General features: G+C 32.9%; 1 protein-coding gene across 8 annotated transcripts in view; it reads left to right on the forward strand.

The window, feature by feature from the left end:
* The window catches only part of LOC115444333 (glutamate-gated chloride channel), a 39056-nt gene that overhangs the window by 5605 nt on the left and 18259 nt on the right, over positions 1–15192 (forward strand). For 6 of the 8 annotated variants that reach the window (XM_030170077.2, XM_030170079.2, XM_030170082.2 and 3 more), the window contains exons 2-3: positions 6286–6360; positions 8964–9079. In XM_030170077.2, coding sequence (XP_030025937.1) covers positions 6293–6360; positions 8964–9079 — 184 coding nt within the window. In that variant the 5' untranslated portion in view covers positions 6286–6292. Of the gene's footprint in view, positions 1–6285; positions 6361–8963; positions 9080–13253; positions 13322–15192 lie in introns of all 8 variants that reach the window. The other 2 variants (XM_030170080.2, XM_030170083.2) reach the window with 1 other exon arrangement.

Consider the following 15192-nt stretch of genomic DNA (forward strand, 5'->3'; position numbering starts at 1 on the left):
TTAAGACCCCGGATGAGGCACCGGAAAACGAAAGCAAGATTTATCCGTGAGTCCCGACAATCCCTCTCGTATATTTATTTGGGTTGACAAGGCAGAGTGCAAATGTTTGTAACTAATATTTTCTTGAGCCTTTTTCTGGTCATATTATAACTGACTACTTTGTCGTAAGTTTTTCAGTCCCCTATTGCGGATAAAAAGTAGGTATATTGGTATATGTTTACTAAAATTGGGGTGTATATCGGCAGTTTAAGCGTTAGGCTAGTACAGGATATCTCTTTAAAACTCGGAATATAACTCCAAGAATTCTCTAGTGCTCCCCAAACTCCACATCATTATCTAAGCGTTATTTATTATGAACAGCAATACATCCATTATTTTATTCTGGAATTTTGTGTGATCATTTGCGATCAGGTCACTTACAACCTATTCATTAGAAAATAGTAATAAAAAAACAAAATAAAAAGAGAAAATCTTCGTAATACCATGCATTGGCTGCTATGTATACCACTCATCTCACCAGGGGTCTAAATAAATTTTACAAACATTTACCAATTTGAGAGAATATGACCCAAAGGAACCCAGAGTCAATAATTATAAACTAGAACGCAATACCATTACCGTTTGCTAGAACATTGGATTAGTCCGCGGCGGTCCGACAGGCGGCGCTAATGTGTTTACTTCCGCTTCCGGGCAACATGGCGGCCGGTGATTAAATTTTCGCGTGCCCCAAACAAAAGTTATTTAAATATTTGTACACGTAAATTGAGGTTCAGGGCTTACCTTCATTTGCGAACTTAGGACCTTGTTTTATGTTTATTAAAATCCTAAACACTACATTAATTAACATAAAACCAAAATCTACATAATACTGGGTTATATTCAGGAAAGCTTTTAGAATTACATTGGGTTTAGCGCCTTCCGTTATACATTTTTTTATTATGGCGAGGGTAAAGGAGTAAATGAGACACTTGATAACATTTGACCCTTCTACGATCTCTCTAATACTTATAAGGGTAAAATTAGGTTTAGTTTGTAAGACTTCGCTTCTGATATCGCTTTGCAGGAACACACATACATCACGCCTTTATTCTCGAAAGGTTAGACAGAGGTGCAACCAGGGCTCACTTTTTGCATTGTCTTTCGTCTTATAATGTGATAGGCTCCGAGTTGTTAATGAGAAAAAACCTAATATCATTGCCCGATTCTGCTTTCGAACCCAAGACTCAGAGCAGTGTCGTATCGCACGAGCAGTACAGCTATGTTACCGAGGGAGTCATACAGGAACACCAGTAAAAAAACCATCAGTGGGTAATGCGGCAGTGAATTTTTTAAAAAAGATATAGGCTAGAGTGAGATTAGAAGAGTTTTTGAAATTAACTACACATGTAATAACTTTAATAAAGTGGGTGCCTTGGTTGTGCCTCTACATTACATTTATCCCCGAGGAGGGTATCCTCTTCGGGGATAAATGTGTGATGTGTGTGTATGTGTATAATAACTATAATTTGGTCTATCTTTAATCAGATATTTGTGACTTTTCCATTCAAGAAAATAAATCGAAGCGAGCTCTTTTTTAATTATTACATAGCCGTGGATAGTTCTTATAAGAAGCTAAATTTATAATGTTTGCAATTCAAAACAGAATCTACACCAATTCACACATTAGTTCCTTAATTTTTCAAATAAACAGAAAGTGTTGGGATAGTAGTTTATGATTGAATAAAATACACTTTAAATTTCGTACTAATTTAACTACGCAAAATGTTTTCACGTGCAAACTCTAATGTTAACTAAACGGACTAAAGTCTATGTAAATTAAAAAACAGGAGTCTGAAAATCTGCGATCAAAGTTTGTATTATAAATTTCGAATAATGGTGAGTTATTTAATACTAGGTGTTGTTCGCGGCTTCGCCCGCGTTATAAGCCTTTACCGCTACAAAAGGCCCTAAAACACTGTTAACTGTATGACAACAACGACAGCATGTGTGCTAATGCAGAATACGGTCTATCCGTTTGCCAAATTTCATCCAAATCCGTTCACTTGCGTCTACTTTCTTACTTCTAAGAAATATACAACCATCTATACATTTTCGCAACTTTTGTTAGAAAGAAGTAAGATTTTATGAAATCAGAGCGAAGATTAACGCTATTCTTTCCGTATACGATGTTCTTGGTGTTGGATCTTTCTACGAGGTGATCTTTCTCCTGACGGAGTCGTTTATAAAACTAAGCCAATTCGATTCCGCAAATTACTTGAAAAATAGTTTAGCACACTCTATGCAAGCATGCAATAAGGTCTTCTGGAAGAAAAAAAGACCTTTCGTCTGCTGCATACAGGAATGCTGTATAAGCTTTCGACTCCTAAACTCGCAAATATTCGCTCATGCATTACTAATGCAATACAAGAATTTCCTATTTTTGTCTTTTATTTATTGATATCTAACTGCATGTTTAAATAATTTAGATTCAAGAATTTGGCGCCAGGAAAAAATCTAAATTGGCACGAAAAGCAGCGCGGCGTCTAGAGCGACTCATCCACATAATCTTTATCATTGTCAGCATTGATATATAGACTAGCTTTCAAGACTAATCATTTCACCAATAACACTAGATTGCGGGTCCCTTTTATGCGAGAGTACCAATATATTCCTATTTTACTGTAGAATACGGTAAAATTGTAATGTCCGTCTGCAGTCTCAATTTGGAGCTCTTTTCTTCCTTCTAATAAAAAAGACTATGTGTATTAGTAATAGCGCAGGAACACTCTCGAAGCAGGCCTTTTCCGCAGGTCTATCAGGAAATCTTCGGTGGAGGCCTATGTTTAGTAGTAGACTTCATTTGGCTGATGTTAAAATTATAAATATTAGGAAGTTCTAAATCACGGATTATTTCCTTTGTTATATACTATGTTCCTATATATTATATACTATGTTTTAAACTTTAATAACAATAAAGGAAATAATATCAATAACCTCGCGAGATTGGGTAAAGATAATGGTGTGCAGATATTATAAATGGTATGCATCAGACATTACCGGGGTAATACGTATAGTGTTGCTAGATAGCAAAATTATAGAGATATATGTGAGTCTGGGCTTTGCATGTCTACCTTTACTAGGTTTTAGTCGGAGTAGAATTTCCACTAAGACATGTTCGTGATCTATAAGTTAGTCCAAGATATGGTCTGTCTGAAAATCAAATTTTATTAAAATTCATTCTGCAGTGTCTGTGTTTACTTGTAACAAATATCAAACATTTTCACAAACTTTGGCCTTTATAATATTAGTAAGGTAAGATCAGATATGAGACTTGCTACCTACTAAAAATTATGTTTGTATATATTGTGTACTTTTAAAATGAGCTTATATCAAAATAGGTACTTTATATAGCTGCCGTTTTCGTTTACTTACCTACCTTCAAATTCAATAAACTTTATATGAAATATTGCAATATAAAGTTTTACGAGCGTTTATGGTTACGTGCGCTATCTCTTCGATGATACAAAAATCAAAAGCTATTTCAATTTTCAGGAGTTATGGTTGGTATATACGTAGTAGATATAACTATATTACTGGGTTTAAAATAGTTATTTAAGTACCAACATAAAACTTTAATGAAACCTTTTTATTTTTGACGTTTCTATAACCTAACTTTTTAGAAAAATATTTGTAGCAATATTTTCGTTTTTAATTCTGGCAACACGTTATGGCGGTTTGCGGACAGATTAATTTAAAACTCAACACTCACTACGCTGCGTTTATATTACGTTTCACTTCCTAGCTAAAGAAAATTACTGTAATTATCAACGAAGAAAGCGAACGATGCTTAATTAACACTCGGCGGCCATTTTACTGATTGTTTTAATTTTGGCGCGAATATTAATTGCCACCATTTAAGCAATAAAGTTGTTAGTATTGTGTAATATAGAGCCCAATTTTAAATGAAGAAAATGTTTTGTTTATTTAGTCCGTTGTATTTGCTTATTTTCAAGTATCCTTTAAGGTGTACTTAACATTATGAACCACTTTATTTGCGTTTTAGAAATATTAACGTTGTGCATATTTAAAATAGGTAAGTGCTCATATATGCATAAATTTTATTATTATTTAACATGTAAGAATCAAGTAGAGTTGCTACAGAAAAAAAACGACGAACTAGTGGATCATTTAATGGTAGGTTTCCGTAGTATGTATAATAACGGTAGGTTAGGTAATGACCTCCTCTCATGAATTCAGATAATCTAAGAGGAATCGGGGTTCGTGTTAAAGATATTTTAATAAATAAATTATTATAGAAGTATACCGGTAATTTTGAAGACCGCATAATACACTCTAAGACAGATCAGCACGGTCGAACCGGCGCAAATTGTTTTGAAGATAAAATTTGTTTGAGTCTAACGCCCCTAACCATTGCAATCACTTATTTAAGTTTTAATTAATAATACAATGTAAATGGAGGTCACTTCAAATAGGAAACAGCATTTTAAATTTCTACAAAGCCCTTTGAAGTCATAACATAAATCATAAAAATATTTTCCTTTGATTCATTGATTTATCGCTAATTGGAGCGCTTTGTTGACCTTTCCTCTCTGTGTATTATAAATAAAGTGTACTAGATCTACGGTCGGAGCTATAAATGTCATACTTAAAACTTCTTGTAATGGAAAATAGATTTTATTCCAGCTTTTATTGGGTTTTAATTGGCATCGGCGGGTTATTCGACGTGTTCTATTGAAAGCTTTTCAATTGCGTCTGCCATGTTTTTTATTACTACATATGCTCACGCCGTTATTGATAAAGGGGGTGGGTAGAGTTTAATCGAAGTCCGTGTAGGTTGATTCCAGCCCTTGTGTTCGAGTGCTTAATGTTTTTTTATTGTACTGGGAATCGACCCACGAGATTGTTTCAATGTTTGTTCAGAAGAACGATAATAATAAACAAATAAAGGCATGTAATATGGATTATTTAACTTATCCTTGTCGATTATCCCTCGCTTTAACGATGAAGAAAAACATTGCGAGAAATGTACATACATACCTAAGAATTCTCTATAAGAATTTCGATGCTCTGCCAACCCGTACTAGGCCATCGTGGTGGATTAAGACCTAAACCTCTCAATAGAGAAGGCATTTGCTCAGCACTGGACAATATACTATATTAGGCTGATATTTATTAAACTTGTGCGAGATAAAAAGCGGTGACATATTTTAATATATCGTCAATTGTGATAAGACCTCCATTTGTACTTCTTGTTTAGCCAAATGTCTATTGTATATTTATTTTTAATCTTTGCTTTAGACGTACACTAAAAAGTTGAAATATTTTGTTCACATACACCACTCACACAAACGAAAAACTATTCTATATAATCTATTTTAATGTAGTCGCAGCCTATTCTTGCCAAATATTATATAGCATTGTAAATCTTCAGAGACAGGGTGGGACACTCAAAATTATGTGGAATTGAAGATTTTTTGTCATGAAACACATTGATGTAGTTACAAAAAGCTCCAGAAATATCTACGTAAAGCACACTATATATCATAGTTCATGCTCATATTATAAATACTATAATTTGTGAAATTTTTGGATATTTATGTTTGTTAAAAGTTAACGCAGAAAAAAGTAAAAGGATTTGAAGGTTTGGCATACGGATTAGTCATACCATGGTTTACATAGTCTACTTTTTATCCCGTTACTTGTTTCAATGGAAAATAAATATTTTTTTTAATCAAATTTTTTAAATAGATGTTGCTGACGCCGTACAGTGTTTTACCGATTTTTGTAGCGGGAAATGCTTTTCTCGCGGGCGATTCCGCGTTTTTTTTTGCGGATGCGTTTTCATTGGCCTAATTGATTTTACTAAATATTTGAATAAATTATTTTGTACAGCATAATGGCAAAGGAATAGTAGATATCAAGATGCTTTTTGAGGGAGCCTCTGAACATATTACTAGGTAGCTCATACTTACAGCATGCAGGTACTACTTAGCAGCTGCAGAAGTCGTCACCTGCTATCACCGTTCATAAATACACAATTCCTAAAAATCATGAATGTGCTACTGGCCAAAAAAGGATTACGATAAATAAAGATATAATAGAAACTGTTATATATTCTTGCCAAGCTGACTTATTCATTCTGCTGTCAATTATAATTAAACAGCATCGTTCTACGAATTTATAATTACAGGATCTTTAACTCTAGAACTTTACAACGCTTAAAGTAATAACGTGTGTTAGTTTGTGTATGAATTATTTAGTTATGTAGTTATGTGTTTGTTGCAGACAGAGGATGGACATCCCTCGGCCATCATGTGCCCTCCTTGTACTACTATTGTCGTACTTCACACAACTTACAATGTAAGTATAACCTGTTACTTCTTTATAACAAGGATTTCTCCGCAGAAATTGGCAAAAATATGTCATTTTATTACTAAATATCGTTTATCGTCAATCTTGATAGAGGCCCAATGTATAACCAATTGACAGTATATTTTGAACTATAATGTTGTTATTATAAAATATCTAATTTAAAATGATTGTCGTGTCGAGACAAAAAACAAAATCGAGTCTTTTTTGGACTCGTCAAAATTCAACCGAGTTTTTTCAGTAACCGAAAATTCAATAAGCTGACCGTCTAAGTATTTTCTTATACAAATCCAAATTATCGATCCACGCACATCCAAAGGTTAATCCATCAGCAGTAGTTACAAACGTGGGCCATAAATAAATGAGTGGGCGCGTGTGCGACGTCTAATGCCGTAACCCAGACATGTATAAATCATGAGAATCTCTAATATTTTCTGTACGGAGAGATATACGGTTACGGGCCTGGAGAATGTTTTCTCGTTAAATAAATAAGTATACATATAATATACTATAAATAAATAGTACTAAGGTCTGTATTGCTAGAGTCCGAGGTTATATAACACTGCTTTATACATTTGTGCAAGTGTAAGTAAACGTATTACGGTTTGAAGGACGTTATAGCCAGTACAGAATATTGCGAGATTATATCGAGACGAGCGCTGTGCAGCGTAACCAAAAGCTCTACACTTAGGTATGGTAGGATTTTGTACTTATAGCGTACGCGATGTAGTTGTTGCGGTGAAGTGTAGGTTTCGATGCCCGGGTGCGTTTAAGTAATTTTCTGCTTATTATCATCGCAAAATTTATGATTGCGTGGTTATGTAATATAATATTAGATAATGTGTATTGGTTATTAGCAGTCGTTGCGTTTTCTATCAAGCGAGTAACTTGCTCGTTTCGTCACTAAAATCCGTATTCAATAAACGGTCACAATCTCAATCTTCAATACGATTTCGAGAACGAACTAATCGAAATAAATAATTTATAAGCATGTCAAAAAACTTTGTTTGGTCCATTTTTAATAGATATCGAAATAAGCTAGTGGGATCACTTATTTAAAATGACGGTCAATTGCAAGAAACAAAACCCAAAATCCATACCTATTACATTATATTACATAATATTTTGTTTCAAAACTCCATTACTCGTAACAACAAAATCCAAGTTTATATACCATGCAGTTATTTCGTCTACTCAAACACAAAACAATCTCGAAAATGTCAAAGCTATAAATAGATCCACGCTATTTGCTTTCCTCTCGCCATGTAATGTATCCTTAGGGAACCTTTCCTTTCGCAATCGTTTTACTATGTCCTATATTTCTTCTATACAACGGGATCTGGCACAATGCTTCCACAGGGGAACGTCTGGGAATAAGGTCATAAAGTTTACTGCAAATATATTTATTTACAAAAATACTTTTGTTTGCACTTCGAGAATCGCAGGATCTACAAAATATTTAAGACCACTTGATGAGTAAAACGTTTACTTATTATTACAAATTTTTTTTCAATTGTTTGTATGTATGTACATACGTTCGAATCAAACCTTGCAAAGGAATTTTAAAGCAGTAATCCTAAACTGATTAAGATGAAATTGTGCATTTCCACGTATCCAAATTACAATACAATCAATGTATATACCTGACCAGAGATAATTATTGTCTCCCGAATTATAGAAAAATGTAAAAGACGTATTTGAAAAGATTGATTCAGATGGTAACTAGACTCATTTCATAGGGGAGACTAGGGTCCTAGACCCAAAAACAATACACTATTATTGTGTACCAGAAGATATGATGAATTTGGTCCTTTTAAAATTTCATAGTAATAGTAGGCTGCCTAGAAGAGGAGGAGAAATTAGAAGTAGGTATGAACCACCCAGGTCACTCTCTATATATCTATGTTGATTTAAATGCAGAGCATGTTCCTTAGTGCTAGGAAAACTTTGTCGAATTCCAATGAGCTAAAAAAACCCAATGCAAGCGCTGCAGTCTCTATTTCTTGGCACATTCGCTAGGTGAATGAGTGCCAATATTAGACACTAGCTTTCACCAGCGGCTTCCCGTATTCATTCCTGCAATAAATACAATTAACTTAAAATATTATATTGCTACTAAATGTTGCTTGCGGCTCCAATTACTTAAATCTCATTTCGCATAATAATGTCTTGTGTACTCTTGTGTGTTATAAGCAGCTTTGGTACATGTGTTAAATTTCACCATTCCATCCCCTATGCAGTTACTTCTAAAGAAAAAAAAACCTCCACATTTTAACAAACTTTCGTTCCTTAATCTCTTATTTATAAATTGTCGTTTTCTACAGCGACTTTTAAAGACTCACTTCAAAATTTTCAATGATTAGCTTCCATAAAAAAGACCAAACATCTCTTTATAATATTAGTTGTTAGAACATGATCCTGGGTTAGGAAACCAGGCCAATCTTTTTGTGGGTATTTCTTCAAAGGATGATTTCTAGCAGTTCATAAACACCAAGCCAAATTAAACAATATGTCTGATAGCGTCTATTATATTCCACGTTAGTTGGATAATTGCAGGTGTAGGAGAGGATTAAAACATGAACTATTCCCCTCAGATGCATGAACTCAGGCAAGATAAACTTCAGGGAGAAAGAGAAGCAGATCCTGGACCAGATCCTCGGGCCGGGTCGGTACGACGCGCGTATCCGGCCCTCCGGGATCAACGGAACTGGTAAGTGCTCATTCCGATAGCTTATAGAACTATAGACAAAGACTCGGAGACGCGTTGATACACCAAGCAACTCTTTGATTCATAATATGATGAGTTATTCATTAAATCTCTTAATGAGTATGAAAATTGAAAGTCACTGCCTATAACTCCTCTATTTCATAATATACAAGGTGAAAGGACTAGGCACTCTAATTGGAATCCTTGGTCAGAGGGTAAAGGAGATAGGAGAAAAATTTAATTCTCAAATTATATTCATCATTTATTTAAATAATTTAATTCATTTTTAAATTTGCTTAGAATAATAATCTGTGTACAAATATTGTGGGCAATGATTTATGCAGTAGTAACTATATATTCATTTTATTTATGAAGTACTAAAACAGCTAATTGATTTTTGTTATTTTTCTGAAACGTGGCAATTTATTTGACAAAAATAAGCAATTATTTTGACTGATTTTGGTCATTTAGCGTTGTAATTCAGCAGAAAACTTTTTAACTTTTCTTTTCTAACTTTTGGTGGCTAGAACTTTGTCAATGAGTGTTGGAACACTTTGTCTTTAGTCCGCAGTAGCTAAATGAATTAAAATGAAATTGATATTAATTGCTTTCATGCAACGTGTCTCCGAGTCTTATTGCATACAATAACAATTAGTGATAAATTAGGTTTAATTAAATTATAATTGACGATCAGTAATGACCTGAGAAACAACTAACATTTTTACGCAGGTTTCATAGTTGTGAAATATGAACAATAAGGTTTTATTTTGTTTACAAAATTGGTATCTGGGGACCTCATTTCATTTTCAAAATTATTTTTATTTATTTTTATTATCTATGAATGACAGGTAAAACTAAAGTATACAAACTTGTTTTAAATTACCGTAGAGAGCAAGCGAAGAGCTAAATTTATATGAACTAAGACAAAGCGGAGAATATACAGATGAAATGATTTATTCCACGCAGTACATTGTCGAAAAGACATTTTCGTAGTTTTAAATGATGAATATGTCGGTTTTTGAAAATATGATGCGTGATATAAATTGTTCTTAAATATTTTTTGGCTGAATTTTGCATTTAACATCTTAATTTCAATATGGACCAATGTAACATGTAAATTTAATCTCAAATTACTTTATTACTGCGGAAATTATGGAGAAAACGTATCGTAGGTAATAAATTGTACTACAATATAAAATTATTGTGAGAACCTTTTTATTTGCGAAAATCCTAAACTGATTAATTATAACCTAAATAAATGACTTGTTATTTATATTAGGCCTTTATTGATGTGGCTGCTGTCACATGAAATCCACTCTATAGTATCAGGAGAAATATTTTTATTGTCAGCAAAATCTTAAAAAACATATTATAACTATTTATTTAACTAAAGTTTTAATTTCAAAGAACAATTTTATCACAAGTCACAACGTTCGCTGTAAAAAAGAATCCTGAAAAATAACCGTTAAGTGGTCTCAAGATGGCTGCTCAAATCATTACACAACAAAAGGAGAGCCTTCATAAATCACTGTAGCACATTTTTTCAGCTCTTTCAGTGTCTTTAATGGTAAAAACATCTAGCCGCTAACGTGTTTTGGAGATCCTTCGAAACTCAATTGAGGTTGGTAAATGTCGTTTGACTTCAAGTGTTAACGGTTAAAATGACATCATGGGTTTTGGAGCGTATAAAGCGCAAAAAAGTGTTCCAGGCAACTATTGCCAATAGCGGCAACATAATGTTATCAATGTATGATAGCGAAACAGTTATGACGCTTAAGAATATACATTTGAAACTATAGTTAAGTTTTAAATATGAAAACCAATATATTAACGCCTTAAAGAATATGGCGGGTTTTGTTGACATTTCTTAATGTCAAGGGCTATTTATAATGACTTATACCTTAATACACGAACAATAATCATGATATGAATACGTCTTCAATTAAACATTGTGGAATATTGCTCTTTCAAATTAGTATATCTTATTTAAATTCCGAATTATTATTTACAGTACAGTATACGGAACCTTACTAGAATAATACTCGACTGAATTATTTTGTAGTGTCATCGTAAGAAATGTAGTAGGTCTGAGGGTAGCGAGTGGCTAAGTGGCTCTGATAGTGTTCTGAAAGCCTGCAAGTGACAAATAGATACAATCAGTCACACAGGTTAACCGAGAACTGTTTATTGCGGTCGTTTTAATAAATCTCATCTTTGAACAGAATCTCAAGTAGAAATTTGTATCGAAGTATTTAATAAATAAATAAGCAGTTGTTTAGTAGCTTGTCCTCAGCAGAGTCACTATTGTGAAATAAATAAAACTTAGCTTTCAAAATTCCTTGTATTCTATGACTTAAGATATTATTTGAGATGTTGTTGATATCTGTTGATAGCGTCTCGGCTGACGTCGCACTTGAGCGCGAAACTAAGTTGAATCTAATATTACGACCCTTAGAATTGTAAAAATATAATTTATTTGCAATAGTTTTGCCTTTATTATAAGGGGGTGAACTTAGCAGCGGAAAAGCGTTTCTTCCTGCATTTTGAAAGAGTAAAACACGGGAAATGTATGTCATTTGCTTCAGTTTCTAAGTTTACATCAACGATGCAAATTATGAGGAATTTTCTTATCCTAAGACGTTCTTTCGGGACTAATATTTGCTTGCGGTATTTACTTATTACAGATCGCTGCGATATAGGAATCTTACAAAATAGTCTCTTAAATATTTTTCTCGTATTGTAGATGTTTATGAGTAGTAGTGATCAGGTTTTTGAGTGGATTTTTCTCAATTTACCCTGGATTGAAAGTCTTACTTGGTGTGGGTTTTACTAACAGTAATTGTTTGGGAATGGATGCCTTGAAAATGGGGTTGAAACTAAGTAAAATTATTTCTGCAAGATGATTGAAATAGATTGTAGGGTTGACCCCGCGTGGCTTCCTATCAAATGACCCATTTGTTTTTCTATACCTAAAGTAACAAAAAGAGTCGTTGGTTTTTGTAAGTGCGCGGTCTAAAGTAACAGAAATGTTAGAAAACTATTAATCAGACGTTAGCGATCGGTACGGCGGGTTAACGATTAATTTTGTAAAAACACTCTAATGGTTTCACAGGCCATTTATCACCGACTTACATTAAGGGTTGCGACAATTTGATTTAGGAATATAATATGGGTTTTCTTTATATTGTTTCATGGATTTTTAAGAATATCTACGTACTTGTAGACATTTGACAAATCGCTTCTCATAAACACATGCCGTTTTTTAATAAAATATAAGTGTGTTCGCGTAAATAAAAATATATTTGTTGAAAAATTTTAATACTAAACTTTATAGTAAGTACACCATTTATCATAATCAACATTAGACACAGTAAAATGTTTTTTCCGATTGTAATAAATACAAAAAGGAGGTTTATTTTTTTTTAATAAATATTGTGATAAAATAATAATTGCAAACGTGCCAACCCTAACATGGTGTTGTTAAATAGACACGTCGTGTAAAGCTATCAATTAACCTGTCTTACAGTTCGATACATCGCCACAAAAATGGACTTTGGATCCTATATTTATTATATTTTCTAATATCTTACTGTGGCACAACCGGTATAACTTCTGGAGTTTTGTTTGGCTAATAGTATAATAAAACAATAATAGTTTACTTATGTGTTTAAAATTACTCGTAAATCAAACCGTGACTTTGTAGTTTGAATAATATTGGACTTATAATAATGTGAAATTTATTTTTCTGAAAGGAAAATAGAGATGCATCTAATGTACTTTTAGTGCGGTTTATTAGGTAAGGCTTATCCCTATTTTGAGCATATATTTTTATTATTGGAAACTGAAGTGCGTTTTTTGAAAAGACAGATGTTTTAATTTTCGTAAAATAAATGAAATAAATGATGCCCTTGTCTGATTCTAGCCCACGTACAATAAATAGCCTTAGACCAACGGTTAGTTTTTATTATTTTTACACTTATTTCATGCAAATTGAGACCTTCATCTTAATTCATGAAAACTGACTAATTTAGAATTTAATTTCAATTTTCGACATTATTAATTATTTTGTGGAAAATATATTGCGAATTCAGCATTTGGGAGTTTGGGATGTTTTTACTGAGTTATATTGGCAATGTATTTGTTATTACGGTAAATAATTATGTGAAAATTTCACCAGATGGCCCGGCAGTAGTAAACATTAACTTGTTCGTCAGAAGTATAACCACCATAAGCGATATTAAGATGGTTAGTAATAGCTTAGGAAAGCTTGGAACCTTTAGATATGGTGCATTCCCTTTTCGAATGTCTTATTATAACGACTTTCAAGATGGCGTCGGACGAAGTTACAGCAACTAGTGTTAGAGGAAGGAAGTGGTTTGTTTTGAATGTAACGTCAATATTTCTAATAAATGAGTAATAATAATATGTTCGTCTAAAACATTGGGCTTTCTTACGTAACTTCGTCCACTAATGTAAACGTTTTATAATGCTTCAAAAGATTTCTCGTTAAAAGCCGTGTATTTAATTCTTAACATTACCAAACTTATTTGTCTTTTGATACATCAATGTCAAAACATATTTAAATCTCAAAAACCATCTTGAAAGTTTACGTTTTTCGTATTTTTACAGCTGTAATACTAGTTTTGAGTAAATAGTGATGTGTTTTTAACTTTAATAAATCTATTTCGCAATAAAAACTAATGTTACAGCATTTATCTCCTGCCGCACGGATGCGGGTGTTACAGAAACCCAGAGCAGTCTTTATGCGCTCGTGCACACTATCGATTTTCTAGCGCTCGACAGTTTAATCGATTTCTTAATCATCATGAAGATTTTACAATTATGTTTTAATGATTCCATATATAAGAACTCGGTTAAACTATCGTCCGATAAAAAATCTGTAGTATGCGGGGCCATAATATTATTTATTTAATTTTGTTTTGCTGTATCATGACAATCTGCGGGTGTCGGCGGATGCTATTAAATAATCGATAGCACCGGCACGCGAATAGGGCAATTTCGCTTCGGTTACATCGATAAAAGTTTTATTGTCATAAATATTCAATTTGGATTTAGTAAATCGTGACAGCGACTAATGTGATGTTTGTTTTAGTTGATTTCAATTTGAAAAGTTAAATGGAGCTGTTTTTCTTTTTATTTTTAGGGTATGAAAATTACAACAAATTTATATCTAAAATTAATTTGTATAACAAACTCTAGAAACATAACGCTGTTTACTAATATTTTTTTAATCTTTATAATTATATTGACCATACATAATATATTTATTGTGTAGTCGATTTAAAAATCCGCCATGTTGCCCTAATATTGAATATTTAACTGGAACGCTAGTGACGTCACCCTACACGATGTAGTCGAGTTATTTCTGAAAGCAAAATGTTAATTTCCGGCTTACGTCAGCCCATTCATGTCCGATTGTGCCTTACCGTGACTCTCGTTTATTCAACGTGATGTAGCATCTTATACAATACCACTCCACAACAATAATAAGTGAAACACTTTAATCGATTATTGAAAACATATATCGATTCCAATTCGATTTTAGATTAGCCAGTCCACTTGATTGTGTGGTTAAATTTATATAAATAATTTTTATTTATGTTCTTAAACTTTTAAATGTATCACTTTAAATTTTTATCAATGCTACTTTTTTAACTTGAATCGTTAAATTTATATTTTTGTTTACACTTCAATATTGGAATAGTAATGTTCATACTTCTTCTTCATAAAGTTAACGATAAAACAGCTCTTCTATCTTTTGTTTTGATTATTATATATATATATATATTAAAGTACTGCTCTATATACACTAACACAAATTCAAGTAAACAGGTCAATTTCATATGTTTTCAATGAGTTTGTTTAGACCCCCAGAACGTTATCTGTCATTATTTTAAATCACGTTTAGTTTTTATTTGATTTGAATTGTTTTGACCATACTTGATCATCCATTAGGGCTAGGCTTTACTTTGCAGGTGGTCATGTGGTCAGGTGAGTGGGCGAGTGGAACTGTCGACCGTTCCGTACTACTAGTTACTCGTAGGGCTACTATGTTGTTAACACGTTGTTTCACACGTAATTTTGCTTGGTACTTA

This window comes from Manduca sexta, chromosome 6 (assembly GCF_014839805.1).
Source record: "Manduca sexta isolate Smith_Timp_Sample1 chromosome 6, JHU_Msex_v1.0, whole genome shotgun sequence".
Classification (NCBI taxonomy): Eukaryota; Metazoa; Arthropoda; class Insecta; order Lepidoptera; family Sphingidae; genus Manduca; species Manduca sexta.